This window comes from Cyrtonyx montezumae, unplaced genomic scaffold (assembly GCF_038088225.1).
Source record: "Cyrtonyx montezumae isolate F1298 unplaced genomic scaffold, pur_monq_1.0 scaffold_17, whole genome shotgun sequence".
Classification (NCBI taxonomy): domain Eukaryota; kingdom Metazoa; phylum Chordata; class Aves; order Galliformes; family Odontophoridae; genus Cyrtonyx; species Cyrtonyx montezumae.
Genome location: NW_027071903.1, coordinates 27,156,879 through 27,168,923, shown reverse-complemented (window position 1 = coordinate 27,168,923; position 12,045 = coordinate 27,156,879). Strand labels below are relative to the sequence as shown.

Here is a 12,045-nt window from a genome sequence, read left to right as displayed (position 1 = left end):
CCTGGGTAGGGTCTGGCTGCAGCAGCACATGACTGCCTCTGGTAATGAGTAACCAGCAGTTTAAAATAAATTCTCTATTGTTAGATGTGTGGTCTTGCCAAGTGCTCATCAAGTGTTAGAGATGTTTGTTCCTGCAACAGAAAAGCACTACTTACCTAGCACATAGCTGCCACTTGAAGCGTGGCTTCTTGGCACTGGGCTTAGCAGTTAACTAAACACTGTGTCCCAGGACATGGTATGCAGCCTGTTGTGCTGCTGTCCTCTTGCATGCTTTTCTCCTGAGAACAGGAAGTTTCTGGTAGTGTCTAAAATAGCTAAGGCAAGTTATTGCAATTGAAGGGAGACATTTCAATCGAGTTTTTGCAAGGTTTTAGTTTTCTAAAACTTTTTTTTACTGAGTTTTTGCAGTTTCCAGATATGAGTTTTTTGGAAGTGTTTCTTAAATACAAAATGTAATTTACTTTACATATTAAATCACTTCTGGATTTAGGATGACTGCTAAGGTGCTGTGGCAATAATGGGATGCTGTCCTGGGATGCTAAGGCCGCCCAATCAATCACATGCAAAACTGCTTTTTAAAAATGCAGTGTTTGTGGTAGTGAGGTTTTGTGATGTTTAGATATAGAGGAGTGCTCATTTCACTTCTGAGAGATGTTTATAGCAACTAAATAAGTAGTAAGAAGGTTAATGTGAAGGGGAATCTGCTGAAGTGCCCGTTGCCCATGCTACAACCTTCTGCTTGCAGGAGAAGCTTCCGAAACCAGCAGAAAGGCTGTATCTGGGCAGAATGTTGAAAAGAGATGGCTTAAGGGGCTCTTCTGAAAGTGGCTTAAAATGATGTATTTGAAAATCGGACAGTTGTCTGTCTTGAAAACGTTAGAAAAACTGTTTTATTACTGCTGTGCAAAGCAATGGGATAAAGATATCCCCTATGATCATGCTCCTCCATTTAATTATTAAGCCGTTAGTATAAAAGATCAAAGATGGTGAAGAGATTACAGAAATATAAGTGTATGGGGAATAGTGAAATCGTTTCATTTTATGCTGATGTCATTACACTCTTATAAAAGATACAAATAACAGTGTGCCAGGCTTCCCAAAAATGCCTGAAGCTTTTAGCCAGGAGTTGGGAGGGTGTGCTAAAACTCCTGTGAATCAAAGATCAATAGCCCTGGCTTAAAATAAATAAGTAAATGAAAATGAAGAATGCCTGCTGAAAACAATGGATAATAATGAGACATGAGAAGTGGTTAGCACACCTATCAACTCCTGCATTTTTTAAGCATATTGGCTGCTCTAATAAAATATATTGTCTCTTTCTAATGGCTTTCTTCTCTTGGGACGCTTAAGCATTAATCCATACCTGTAGGGACAAGCAGTTCAAATTAAACATGAGCCATTAATGAAAACTGCATTCAGTGACCTAGTAACCTAATTAACCACAGACACAGCGACTCTCTCAATCAATGTGGATAGTCCTGGTCAGGGTCCTTTCCCCTCCCCACAGGGTTCACTGGCCCTCCTTCACCTCTTTCACTCTGTGCCTCAAAAATGTCTCAGATGTTCTTACACCAAAATTGAAGTAGGACTCAAACCAGAATTAATGGTCTGTCTGGTTGTGATGGAGAGGCAGGGATGATGCTGTAAAACTAGTGATGTGTTTTGCACACCAATCTGCAAGGTAACATTTCTGCTATCACTCAAGATGCTGTGGTACAGACATGATAATTTAGGACCAGTAACTAGCCAAGGGCGTAGGGACAGAGATTTAAACAGGTGAGAAGTCCAATAAGCCCAGACTTTACACATCATAAAGCAACTCTGGCTGGCTTCTGGGAAGCTCCAGACCTTTGATTTCAATTTATGCATGTGGGTGTTATATGTGCAGTATGATTCCTGGCCACTTTCATCCCTGACAGTCTGCCTGGCCCTGAGGGAAAGCCATAGTGGCAATGCCACACATCCAGTGTGGGTCAGGCACCCACTGGTCCCAGGTGGGAGCACTGCATAGCCCATCATGCAAACCCAGAGGGCAAGGAGATCTGTGTGGTACTGCTGTGGGTGGGAGCAGCTCTGCTTCACATGCGTGACACCAGCACAGGAGGAGACATGAAATATAGTGCTGGAGCTTTAAATTCGTGTGCACAAAATAATGCTTCTTAATGTGTAAAATGTTAAGAATCTCTGTTTCTACATATTTATATATTTCTCCAGGTGACAGACTGGCTGCAGATTTGAACAGTCTCTAACGCAATGCAGCATCTTTGAGTCCCCACCAAATCTCACTGGTCAAGACTCCTAGTGGCGGCAGTGCTCGTTGGCTGCCCCATCCTTGGGCTGCTGGGCTTCTCAGGGGTGGGAGCAGCCAATCCACCCTGCAGTTTGGTCCTACAGCCTTCTAGGGCAGTGAGGTGTATCAGCAGCCAGGGCAGCATGTTGGAGAGGTCTCAGTTAGTGTTTCTCCTGCTTGTCTTTCTTTTGCTAATTATAGGGAACTTTGCCTGCCCAAGGACAATGAGAAGGAGAGGGAAGGCGAAGGGAGGAAAGGTGGTAAGAAGTTGGTTTTGGAGAATTACACATGCTGCTGCCCCTTGAGATCACATTTACCATGTTTTCACTTACAAAGATTGTTTCACTTTTTAACTAAGAATTTCCCATTTTGAAAAGTGCTGTATTGTTGCAGTGGTTTGATTGCTTTAGACTTGGTGGTGATGTGATTTTTTAGTATCTCAATGATTTGTCAGTTGTTTGAGGCAGAGTAGGTCAGCTGCTGTAGAGGCAGCAGTTAGCTCTGGTAACACTGCCTGGGTTGGGGCTGTCACTGTCATGATTCTGTGCTTAGGAAAATAATCAAGTGAAAGGCTTTAATTTCATAGCAAGCCAAGGGATGCTTTTCAGCTTTCAAAAATAGACTGAGCAAAATCTGGCAGTTCTTAATTAGCTAAGAATAAAAAAAGAGCAGCACCACAGCTCTGTGGACTGCAACCCAGCGTATGGGATAAACAAATAACAGAAGTCTTCCACCTCAGTTTCTGTTGTAGTCCTCTTTACAGTAACAATGCTTAGAAGTAAAGGTAATACTTTCACTCTTAAAGTCAAGGGTCTGTCTCAGATTGGTGAAAATCTCATTTACTGGTACTTGTTTTTGAAATAAAATGCATTAAATGTGTGTTGGTAAACTGGAGACTGAAATCCACTGTGTGAAGAGATCTTCATCAGTTTTGTATTTGAAGGTTGCCTTTGTTTAGTCACATACAATTTCCATTATGGCACTGTGTAAAAACATCCTTTTCTTTTTGGCTCACATAATTTTTCACAGCAGTCTCCTGTGTGCTTTATGAAGATAGCTGCGAAAATAAAATGTGATAGATCACTTCTAATTCTTCTTTCATATTTCATAAAGTCCATGAAGAACCTTCATAAATTTTTCATACTTGCCCATAAGGATTTATTAGAAAAGCAAGACTTGAAACAGCCCTTTACTGTTTGTAAGAAATCCAAGTGTAGAACTTCGTTGACAAACTATTTTAGAAATAATCTTTTAGCTGTAGCTGTTTTGTCATAGTGGAAGATATTATGGAGATATTTTATGTAAAGTTGGAGTCAAATCACGTAAGGCCGAATGTAGAGTAGGTGATGCTAATGGTCTTTATTAGAGCTACAAAGGTAATCAAGTTGTTCTGTGTGTAGTGACCTCACGTGCCATCTAATAGAAGCTCATTACTTTCCATATGCAATTCCAGCTGCTGTATAGAACGCAGCTGGGTTCAAGAGCTCCATATTCATTTATAAGCATTGTTACAGTCTGTTGTCCACAGTGCTTCATAAGAGACTTGCAATCTTTCAGTCTGCTTTGAAGATATATTCCTCCATAGGATGTAAGAGTGATGTGTGTGTGTTTGTTGGAAATCTCCATTCTGTGCTCACTCTCTCCATGTGTATATCCAGATTTCTCTTAGACCAGTTGAAGATTTATTCATCTATATAGACCCAGTATTGTAATAGGAGAGTGCATGCTAACTACCAGCTGTAAATCTGAAAGTTAGAGAGTGGGATTAGTACGTGGATAATGATCCTTCTTGACTATAAAATGTGATTTTTGTAAGACTTTTATTTACAGTTCTGTCATAATTTTCCAAGCATATAATGGCAGTATTTTTAGTCACAAATTTTTGCAGTATAATAGATCTATCTGTGTGTACTTTTATGTTCATCCTTCCTAGTGTTTCAAGTTTTCCAAAACTCAGGTTACTTAGCAGAGAGAGTTACCTACTCGCATACTGCCTGCACCTTAATTACTTTTTTTTAAATGCGTTTTTTTCCATCTTTGCAATCATCCTTTTTAAACTTTGCATGCTGTTTTAAAGCATTTAAAGCCCCGCTCCACTGACTGGCTGCGATAATACTTGTATTTCAAAGCTGCCAGATTGGCTTAGGAGCAGATGTCCTCCAGCAACTTGTAGGAATGAGACTGTTGCTTTTCATCTTTATCTTTCCATTCCACTGACTCCCCCAGTTTGATATTTATAGAAACCACTCAAACCTTTTCCTGAAGCCTTCTACCTTTATTTTTGCCAGTATTAAGAAAATCAGACCAAAAAAGCTGCATTTTTGTATGTCCCCGTAGCACATCCAGATCACCTTCTTCTCATCTTTTCTATGTTTTGATAATCCCTTGCATATATCCTGCAGATGTCTCATGAGCTCATTTCCATTCTTTAATTTAATTGACTTGCTCTGAGGAATGGAAGACATATTTTTTTTTTATCCAGATATGATGCTATGACTCCATAATCTTACATACTTCAGACTTAGTACGTAAGATCATGGAATCGTATATACTTCATAGAGAATCCCTCTTTTAGAAACTGCATTGCCATGCCTTTGGAAGCACCTTCCTGTCAAATAATTAAAAAGTATTTTTTTCTTGCCAAAAATTATAAATTATCAAAATTAGTCAGTCACTTCTGGAGATCTATAAGATATATGAAGATAATAAACCGACCAGTTTAATAGTTAATCATTTAAATAAGTACCTCTTATGCTTTTTCCAGTTTGCAGAGAAATTCCAAGAAGTAAAAGAGGCTGCTAAGCTAGCGAGGGACAGATCTCAAGAGAAAATTGAGACCTCCAGCAATCATTCACAGGTTTGTAATTTATCTTTAATACCTGTATGCATACAGGATAAATAAAGCTAAATTTTCTAATGGACTATCAGCCTCTGGCAGCAGGTTAGGGGGAGTATATCAAATGAAGATTGCCCGAAGTAATTATCAGCTACTGGGCATTAACATTGTCAGAGGAATATTTTTCATCCATCCATGCTCTTTGCCTTTACATTTACTATGTAAGTGTTTTTTCATCAGTTCTGAAGGGCAGTTGCAAATTTTTAATAACTGGAAAGCTATACATCCTTTGATTTGTACTGTTGCACATAGGTTGGGTCACTAGCAAGTGTATCATCAATTCTGCAGCAGACAATAAGTAAGATTTATTAAGATACCCCTTCTTGTCATTTGTCTAACCTACTTCTATAGGAGTTCGGTTTGCCAATGCAGAGGTTTGCTTCACAGCCACAGTGTCTTTCATTGCCTGGATGTGATTCACTGAAAGCCACATTGCAGAAACTGGCAGCTCTTTAGTGAGGGGCTGGATGGAAGAGCTCATGTTGCAGTTTGTGTAATGGACCTTTTCAGACAGCATACCTCCACGCAGCCAAGCACCTCTGTGCCCAGTGAGCCCTGGGTAGGGATGTATTAGCAAATGATGAGTGCTGGTTTGGTGGCAGTGCTTGGCCTATGCTGGTATTTGAAGGAAGGTTATATTCATTTTGTTCAGGAAATAGGGCTGGATGACTAGAAAAAGGTGCAGAAGGCTCAGTGCTGCAACTAACGCCCTGGGAAAGGTCCAGATACAGCTCGGAGAGGCTGACATGGATATTTGTGTTTTTTAAGACTTTGGTCATGATCTTTATGGTCCTCTGCTTGTTTTGTATTTGTGGTCAGCAAACAAGCAGTGTGTGCAAGTCATCTCTCTGGAGCAGCAGTGTTGTGTATATTTTTGGGTTGGTCTTTGTGTGCTTCCAGAGGCACTGTATTGTTTCGTTACCTTAAAAACCATAACCAAAGGCCCTTCAGAAACCTCATCTGTTAAAACAATTAGAAGTTATTTTTGAACATTTTGAGCTTTCATTTTGTGCATCACTGTTGCTCCTTCATTCTTTTTTTAAAGAGACAAGCTTTGTACTTTTCATGAAGTGAGTGTTCAGCTGATGACAAGTTATCTGTCCTGTGCTTTTGTACCTCCCTGCACTGACACACTGACGTGTAGGTACAAGCAGGACAGGACTACTTTTCGGCTGACAAAGAAATTAAAAATAAAAATGCTCTCTGTGCTCTTCTTCAGTGCTATTGCGTGCAAGTGGTGTTACCTTTGGGTGGTGGCAATCAGGCTGCTTTGCAGGAGATGTGGGATGTAGAAAGAAGACCTGAGTTAATCTGTGTGTTGTGCCACAGGAATCTGGGCGTGAAACACCATCTTCTACCCGGGCATCTAGTGTGAACGGGACAGATGATGAGAAGGCATCCCACGGTGGTTCTGCTGAGGCACAGCTGAAGTCTGAGAATGATAAACTAAAAATTGCTCTAGCCCAAAGGTGAGGTTCCCTTAATACTTTAATTGCACTGAAGTGGCGTGCTGTAATTATCTGATGGCTAATGGTATTAGCAGAAATTATTCAGACCTACTAACATTATTTTAAAACGATCAGCAGAAGGAATGAATGAGCAGATTTTAACAAGCACCTCCTGGTATCTGATTGGGAGATACTTATGTTTTCTTGATCTGGATAAGATCATCTGGTGATGCCACGCCACTTTCCTTTGCAGAGTTTTAGAGCTGCAGAAATAAGCCCTAGGTCACTGAGAAGGAATTGCTACTGGTAACGTGAAGTTAATGTGTTCCTCCCCTTTGTTTTTGCTGCATTTACTTCAATGCAAATAGGTAGAGATATTTAAAATTCTTAAAGTGAATGCACTGTACCATAAACAGTTGAAGTGAAAACTGTAATTGCACTGGGCTTCCTAGAAGTCTCTGGGGATGTTTCTAAAGCTGCAAGTGGTACCCCTTGAAGTCACATGTTTTGCTACTTGCTTTGATAAATTATCTGAAATGCTGAAAAGAGTAATTTACAGCCACAGTGAAAGCATTGAACTTGGAATATGCTAAGCTGTTGCATTAAAATAGTGCAGTTCTTTTCTAGAATCTTGCTTGCTTTGCCTCTTGTGCATGAATATATTTGTGAATAGATAGAGAATACTTCAGGATCAAGCTACTCTTAAAAAGCTCTTTAAAATAAAGGCAGCAGTGATGGGGGCAGCATTACACAGTGAGCAACTGTAAGGCTGCATGTTTTACACTTGAAGTACATTTTCTTTATCAACATTTCAGTAGCATAACCTGTTTGGAATCATACTGGTTGCTCATTCCTCCTGCTGAAGACACCTCCACAGGCACAGCAGCTGCTGTGGAAGGGGTTTCAGAGCCTCCATTCACTCTGCTCTGTAGTTTGAAGCTTTGGGGGGTGGCTAGCTTCATTCTTCAGCACTATGTAAGGCATATTGAAGGCTGAGCACAAAACAAACCATGCCTCTCCTCTGACATTGTCCATCCTGAAGGGTCCCAGCTGTGCTGACAAGGTGTAGCAATGCACAGGTACAGGACAGCAGGGTGTGCTGGTCAGATAGAGTAACAAGATGTGGGGTTAAATGGTCAGCCCATCTAACGGTGTCCGGTCCTTTCCAGTTCCTCCAACGTAAAGAAGTGGGAGACAGAGCTGCAGACACTGAGAGAGAGCAACGCCCGTCTGACCACGGCACTGCAGGAGTCAGCTGCCAGCATTGAGCACTGGAAGAAGCAGTTCTCAGCCTGCAAGGAGGAGAATGACCAGCTCAGAAGCAAGGTAGCCCTGTGCCAGCAGCAACCAGGGGATGCCAGGACACCTCATGAGCTTTCATGGCAGTGGCCAAAAAGGGTGAACAATGAGAGAGGCAGCCAGCAAGTTCAAATTTGCAGTTTTTAAGACATAGATACAGATATGAGTTCTGGACAGAAGGCGTCTGTAGTGAGAGCATTCAATGAAATTGTCCCCGGGGCACTGTGAGGGTTAGCTGTGCTCTTTTCGTACATTGCTGCAGCTTTGTCTCTGTGTGGAGACAGTTACTGTCATTGAAAGAGAAGGCTGGGGGCTGAGGCAGTGGCAGGGAAGTTCACAGAGCTGGGATCAGTGGGGGATGTATCCTGCTGCATCGTGTGGAGCTGTAGCCTCTTGGCTTGGGCAGTGTTGTGTCAGGCAGGGCCTGCTAGCCAGGACGATCAGCAGAAGAGTGATAAAAGTAGGATTACAGCTGTGCATCCCTTTCAGAGCTCACTCCAGTGCTGCCAGAGGGTGGCTGAGCAGGAGTGGTTATAGCACGGTTACCCACACAAAGCCCAGCTGGAACCACGCAGCATTGAAGCCAGGCAGTGAGGTTTTCCCAAGCCTTTCTCCCACGTAGGTTCTTCCTGACGAGGCCACCCCACCTCAGTGCTCTGGGAAGCTTCTTCCCCTTCCTTAACTGGGTCTTTGCATATGACCCTACCTTCTTCTATCTGAGGGAAAATATAATCCCAAAGCAGCTGAGAATTAAAGCACACACTGTAGTGAGCTGGCCGTCAACCTGTGGGAAGTGCAGCTCCTGAGGCAAGGGGCTGGCTGCCCCATCTCTCCTGCTGCAGCAGCTGTGACAAGCAGCCACTGAGGAGGCCATGCAGGAGTATGGGATGGATTTCTTCTCCTTGCCACGCTGACACACCCCATCCATTACAACCTTGCATCAGTTTCACAGAAATGACGTGCAGATTGTTTCTCCAGCCCTGCTTGCTGTAGCAGCTTATATGAGGTACTGTGTGAAAGAGAGTAAGCGCAGCCCCTGCACTCCCTCATGGATGTGTTCATGGGTTGTTTTTAAGGCAAGAAGCAATGATTTTTTAGTAGTTGAGTGCTATGATCTAAGAAACAGATCCATGACATGTTAAATTTGTTCATGCTTCCCTGTGCTCACTGGACAGTGCCCATTCACAATGGCTGTAGTCTGCTCCAGATTTTCTGAATTGTGACTGTTACAGCTGTTTTCTGTAATCTTTTAAAGATTGAAGAACTGGAGGAGCAGTGCAATGAAATAAATAAAGAGAAGGAAAGAAATGCACAGCTGAGCAGACGTCTCCAGGAGCTGGAAACAGAGCTTCAGGACAAAGAGCTGGTAAGTTCTGTGAATATAGGCAAGGCATTCATCCGTACATTTCAGAGCTGGAATTGCTTCTCATTTTGGACATAGGTTTATGGTCCAGCTTACCAGGAAAAGCCCATTGTCTCAGGGTGTTGCTGATTTCTAGATTTTATGGACAGAACTCTTCGGCAATAGTTTGATAGAGTTTCTCAGATCTCAGTTTCATGATACTGTGTGCTGTGACAGCATGGTGGTTTGTGTATGCAATGCTCTACCCCCCAGGAAGAGCTGGAGAGGTGGAACAAGTTGCCCCAAGCCAGTCAGATGTCTGCTGAAAACAGTTTTTGTTGTCAGTGCCCACATCCCGTGTTCCTCAGACATCAGGAGCAGCAGGATTTTTCATTAAAAAGACATTTACAGAGCAACTGGGCATTTGCATAGCAGGTCCTGTTTTCTTTTTTTTTTTTTTTTCCCAGAAGCTCATATGCTTCAGCTTACACATTTTACAGCCTCCCTCTGATCTCAAGACTAAGGCCAAAAGTGAGACACTTGGGTTCATTTGGAGTAGCCCATTTGGTCATTTTTCTAAGAAGAATGATGTTGATGGCTTGGAGCTCCTGAACAGTGGGGAAAATAATGGGATCCTTGTCTTTTCCTTCCTTATAGTGACCAAATGCTCTGTGCTGGTTGAGAAAGAAAGCTGTCAGCAGGTGCAGTAAAGTTTGCTGTATGCCATTACAACATCTCAGCTGGCACTCTTAAAAGCAGTGCTATTAAGGGGTTTTAAGATGGCACAAGGCAAACAGTTTAGGGAGATGGATTTTGATGCACTGTTATAAATATAATATGGTTCTCAGCACCGTATTTCCAAGGAAAATGTCATGCTTTCTTCCCAGCTTTCCTGTGGTAATAGCACATATAAGAACCCTTATTTACTACCATTTTCCTCAAATTTCACATTTTTGTGATACCAAATGAACCAGAAACTCAATTGTCTTGTGAATAAACTGTCATTCAGTTTATTAATTTGTTTTCAAACAGCATGCTTTCGTTTGCAGGTCCTTGATTAGGTCTAAACCATCCATAAGTAACCAGCATGAAACCCACTCGTGAACATTGCCCTCTGAGAAGAACTGCCAATATTCTCTTTGTTTAGAAAATGAGAAGAGAGAAATTTAAAGACATGGGAGTCAGGATAGAACTATCTATTGAAATATTTATATAGACATATATTGTACATCATATGTCATATACTATATAGAATATATTTATGCACATACACACTGTATTATATATAGTAAGTAAATAGTATAATAGTGTATATATAGTATAGTATATTTTTACATATGAGTACTCAGGCATTTTTTTTTTGTATATATATTAATGTGCATGAGAACTCATATCTCAAAATAAAAAGAAAATTACTCTTCCTCCCCCCATATCAATAGCTGGAATGTTGCCTGGGTATAGTTAGTTGTACATCAGTTAAACAAATTATTCAGTGCAGTTTAGAAAAATTCACAATGTTAAATGATGAGTCTTACACAAATGTAAACTGATGCTGAGAAACAGAATATACTCACATTTGTTCTTGAGACCATGACCCATGTGGGCAGTGTTTCTGCAGGAGGATCTTATGCTCTCATCAAGGCACAGCTTCTCTTGGACCTGCAGATGTGCTTTTCAGATACGCTGGCAATCATCCTGCAAGATGCACAGGCTTTCTTAGTGTCTTTCCCTGCTAACCACGTTGGTGGTGTTCGTTTGTGGCATTAATGCATGTCGCTCTCTTTATTTCCACCAGACATGGTCTCCCACCGAGTCACATTGTTCTGTTCATGAACTCCTTTCAGTTACTCCTCTCAGTTTTGACAGCAGTGGCAAAGCAGAACACAAATCTGGGAGGTGTTGCCCAGGGCTGTGCAGTAGGGGAGAGCCCATCACAGCTGTGCTCTGTAATGATGTCTCTCTACATGCAGCTTATAATTCCACTGGCCCTTTTTGCTGCCATTTATCATTGGAAATTCATGTCTAATTTGCTCTTTGCTAACCATCTATAAATTGCTTGTAGAATCACAGCACTTCAGATTGGCTCTTATTGAATATATCTTTTGCATAGATACGTGGTTTAGATTAAGATTTCATTAATGTCATTAATGTCATTTGTGCTAAAGATTGGGTTGCAGTGTCTGTTATAGAAGCACAAAGTCAAAAATACAGTGAAAAATATATTCTAGCATGTGTTTTTGAATGCAGACATGCTATTCTGAGTATTTAAATCCAAAAACAGTGGAGAATATGATAACGTGCAAATTTGTGCAAAATTACTTCATATTCTCCAATTTTCATTGTTTTAAAATGAAGCTTGCATTGATTTTTTTTTCTTTTCTTTCATGTTTCAAAGGAACTGGAAGAGCTCCGAAAGCAGGGTGAAATTATACCACAGCTAATGTCAGAATGTGAATCTGTATCTCAACAATTACAGGTACAGTTTTACAATGAAATTAATTATAAAGCAGTTGATAAGTTTATTTTCTGTCTCATAACCCATGCAGTTCTGTTTAGACTTCAAGATTTGAAGGCAAAGAACCCCAATTCACAAAACCTAAATACCTGTTAGTTGCAAAATATACCATGCCCCTGGTAGCATGGGAGTCCTTAGAAGCTCTGTTTCCTTCCTTGCACAACTTGGTGCACCTTTGTTCATGCTCATCCATCTTTTGCTGGCTCTGGGCTATTCCACATCTTATATTCCCGTTGTGGGGCTGCCCCAGCAGAG

At 41.3% G+C, this 12,045-nt stretch overlaps 1 protein-coding gene across 1 annotated transcript in view; it reads left to right on the top strand.

Moving 5' to 3' along the window:
• Positions 1–12,045, top strand: part of HOMER2 (homer scaffold protein 2) — a 48,986-nt gene that overhangs the window by 34,650 nt on the left and 2,291 nt on the right. Inside the window, exons 4-8 of the mRNA XM_065733947.1 lie at positions 5,055–5,147; positions 6,516–6,655; positions 7,804–7,960; positions 9,189–9,299; positions 11,671–11,751. Coding sequence (XP_065590019.1) covers positions 5,055–5,147; positions 6,516–6,655; positions 7,804–7,960; positions 9,189–9,299; positions 11,671–11,751 — 582 coding nt within the window. The remainder of the gene's footprint in view (positions 1–5,054; positions 5,148–6,515; positions 6,656–7,803; positions 7,961–9,188; positions 9,300–11,670; positions 11,752–12,045) is intronic.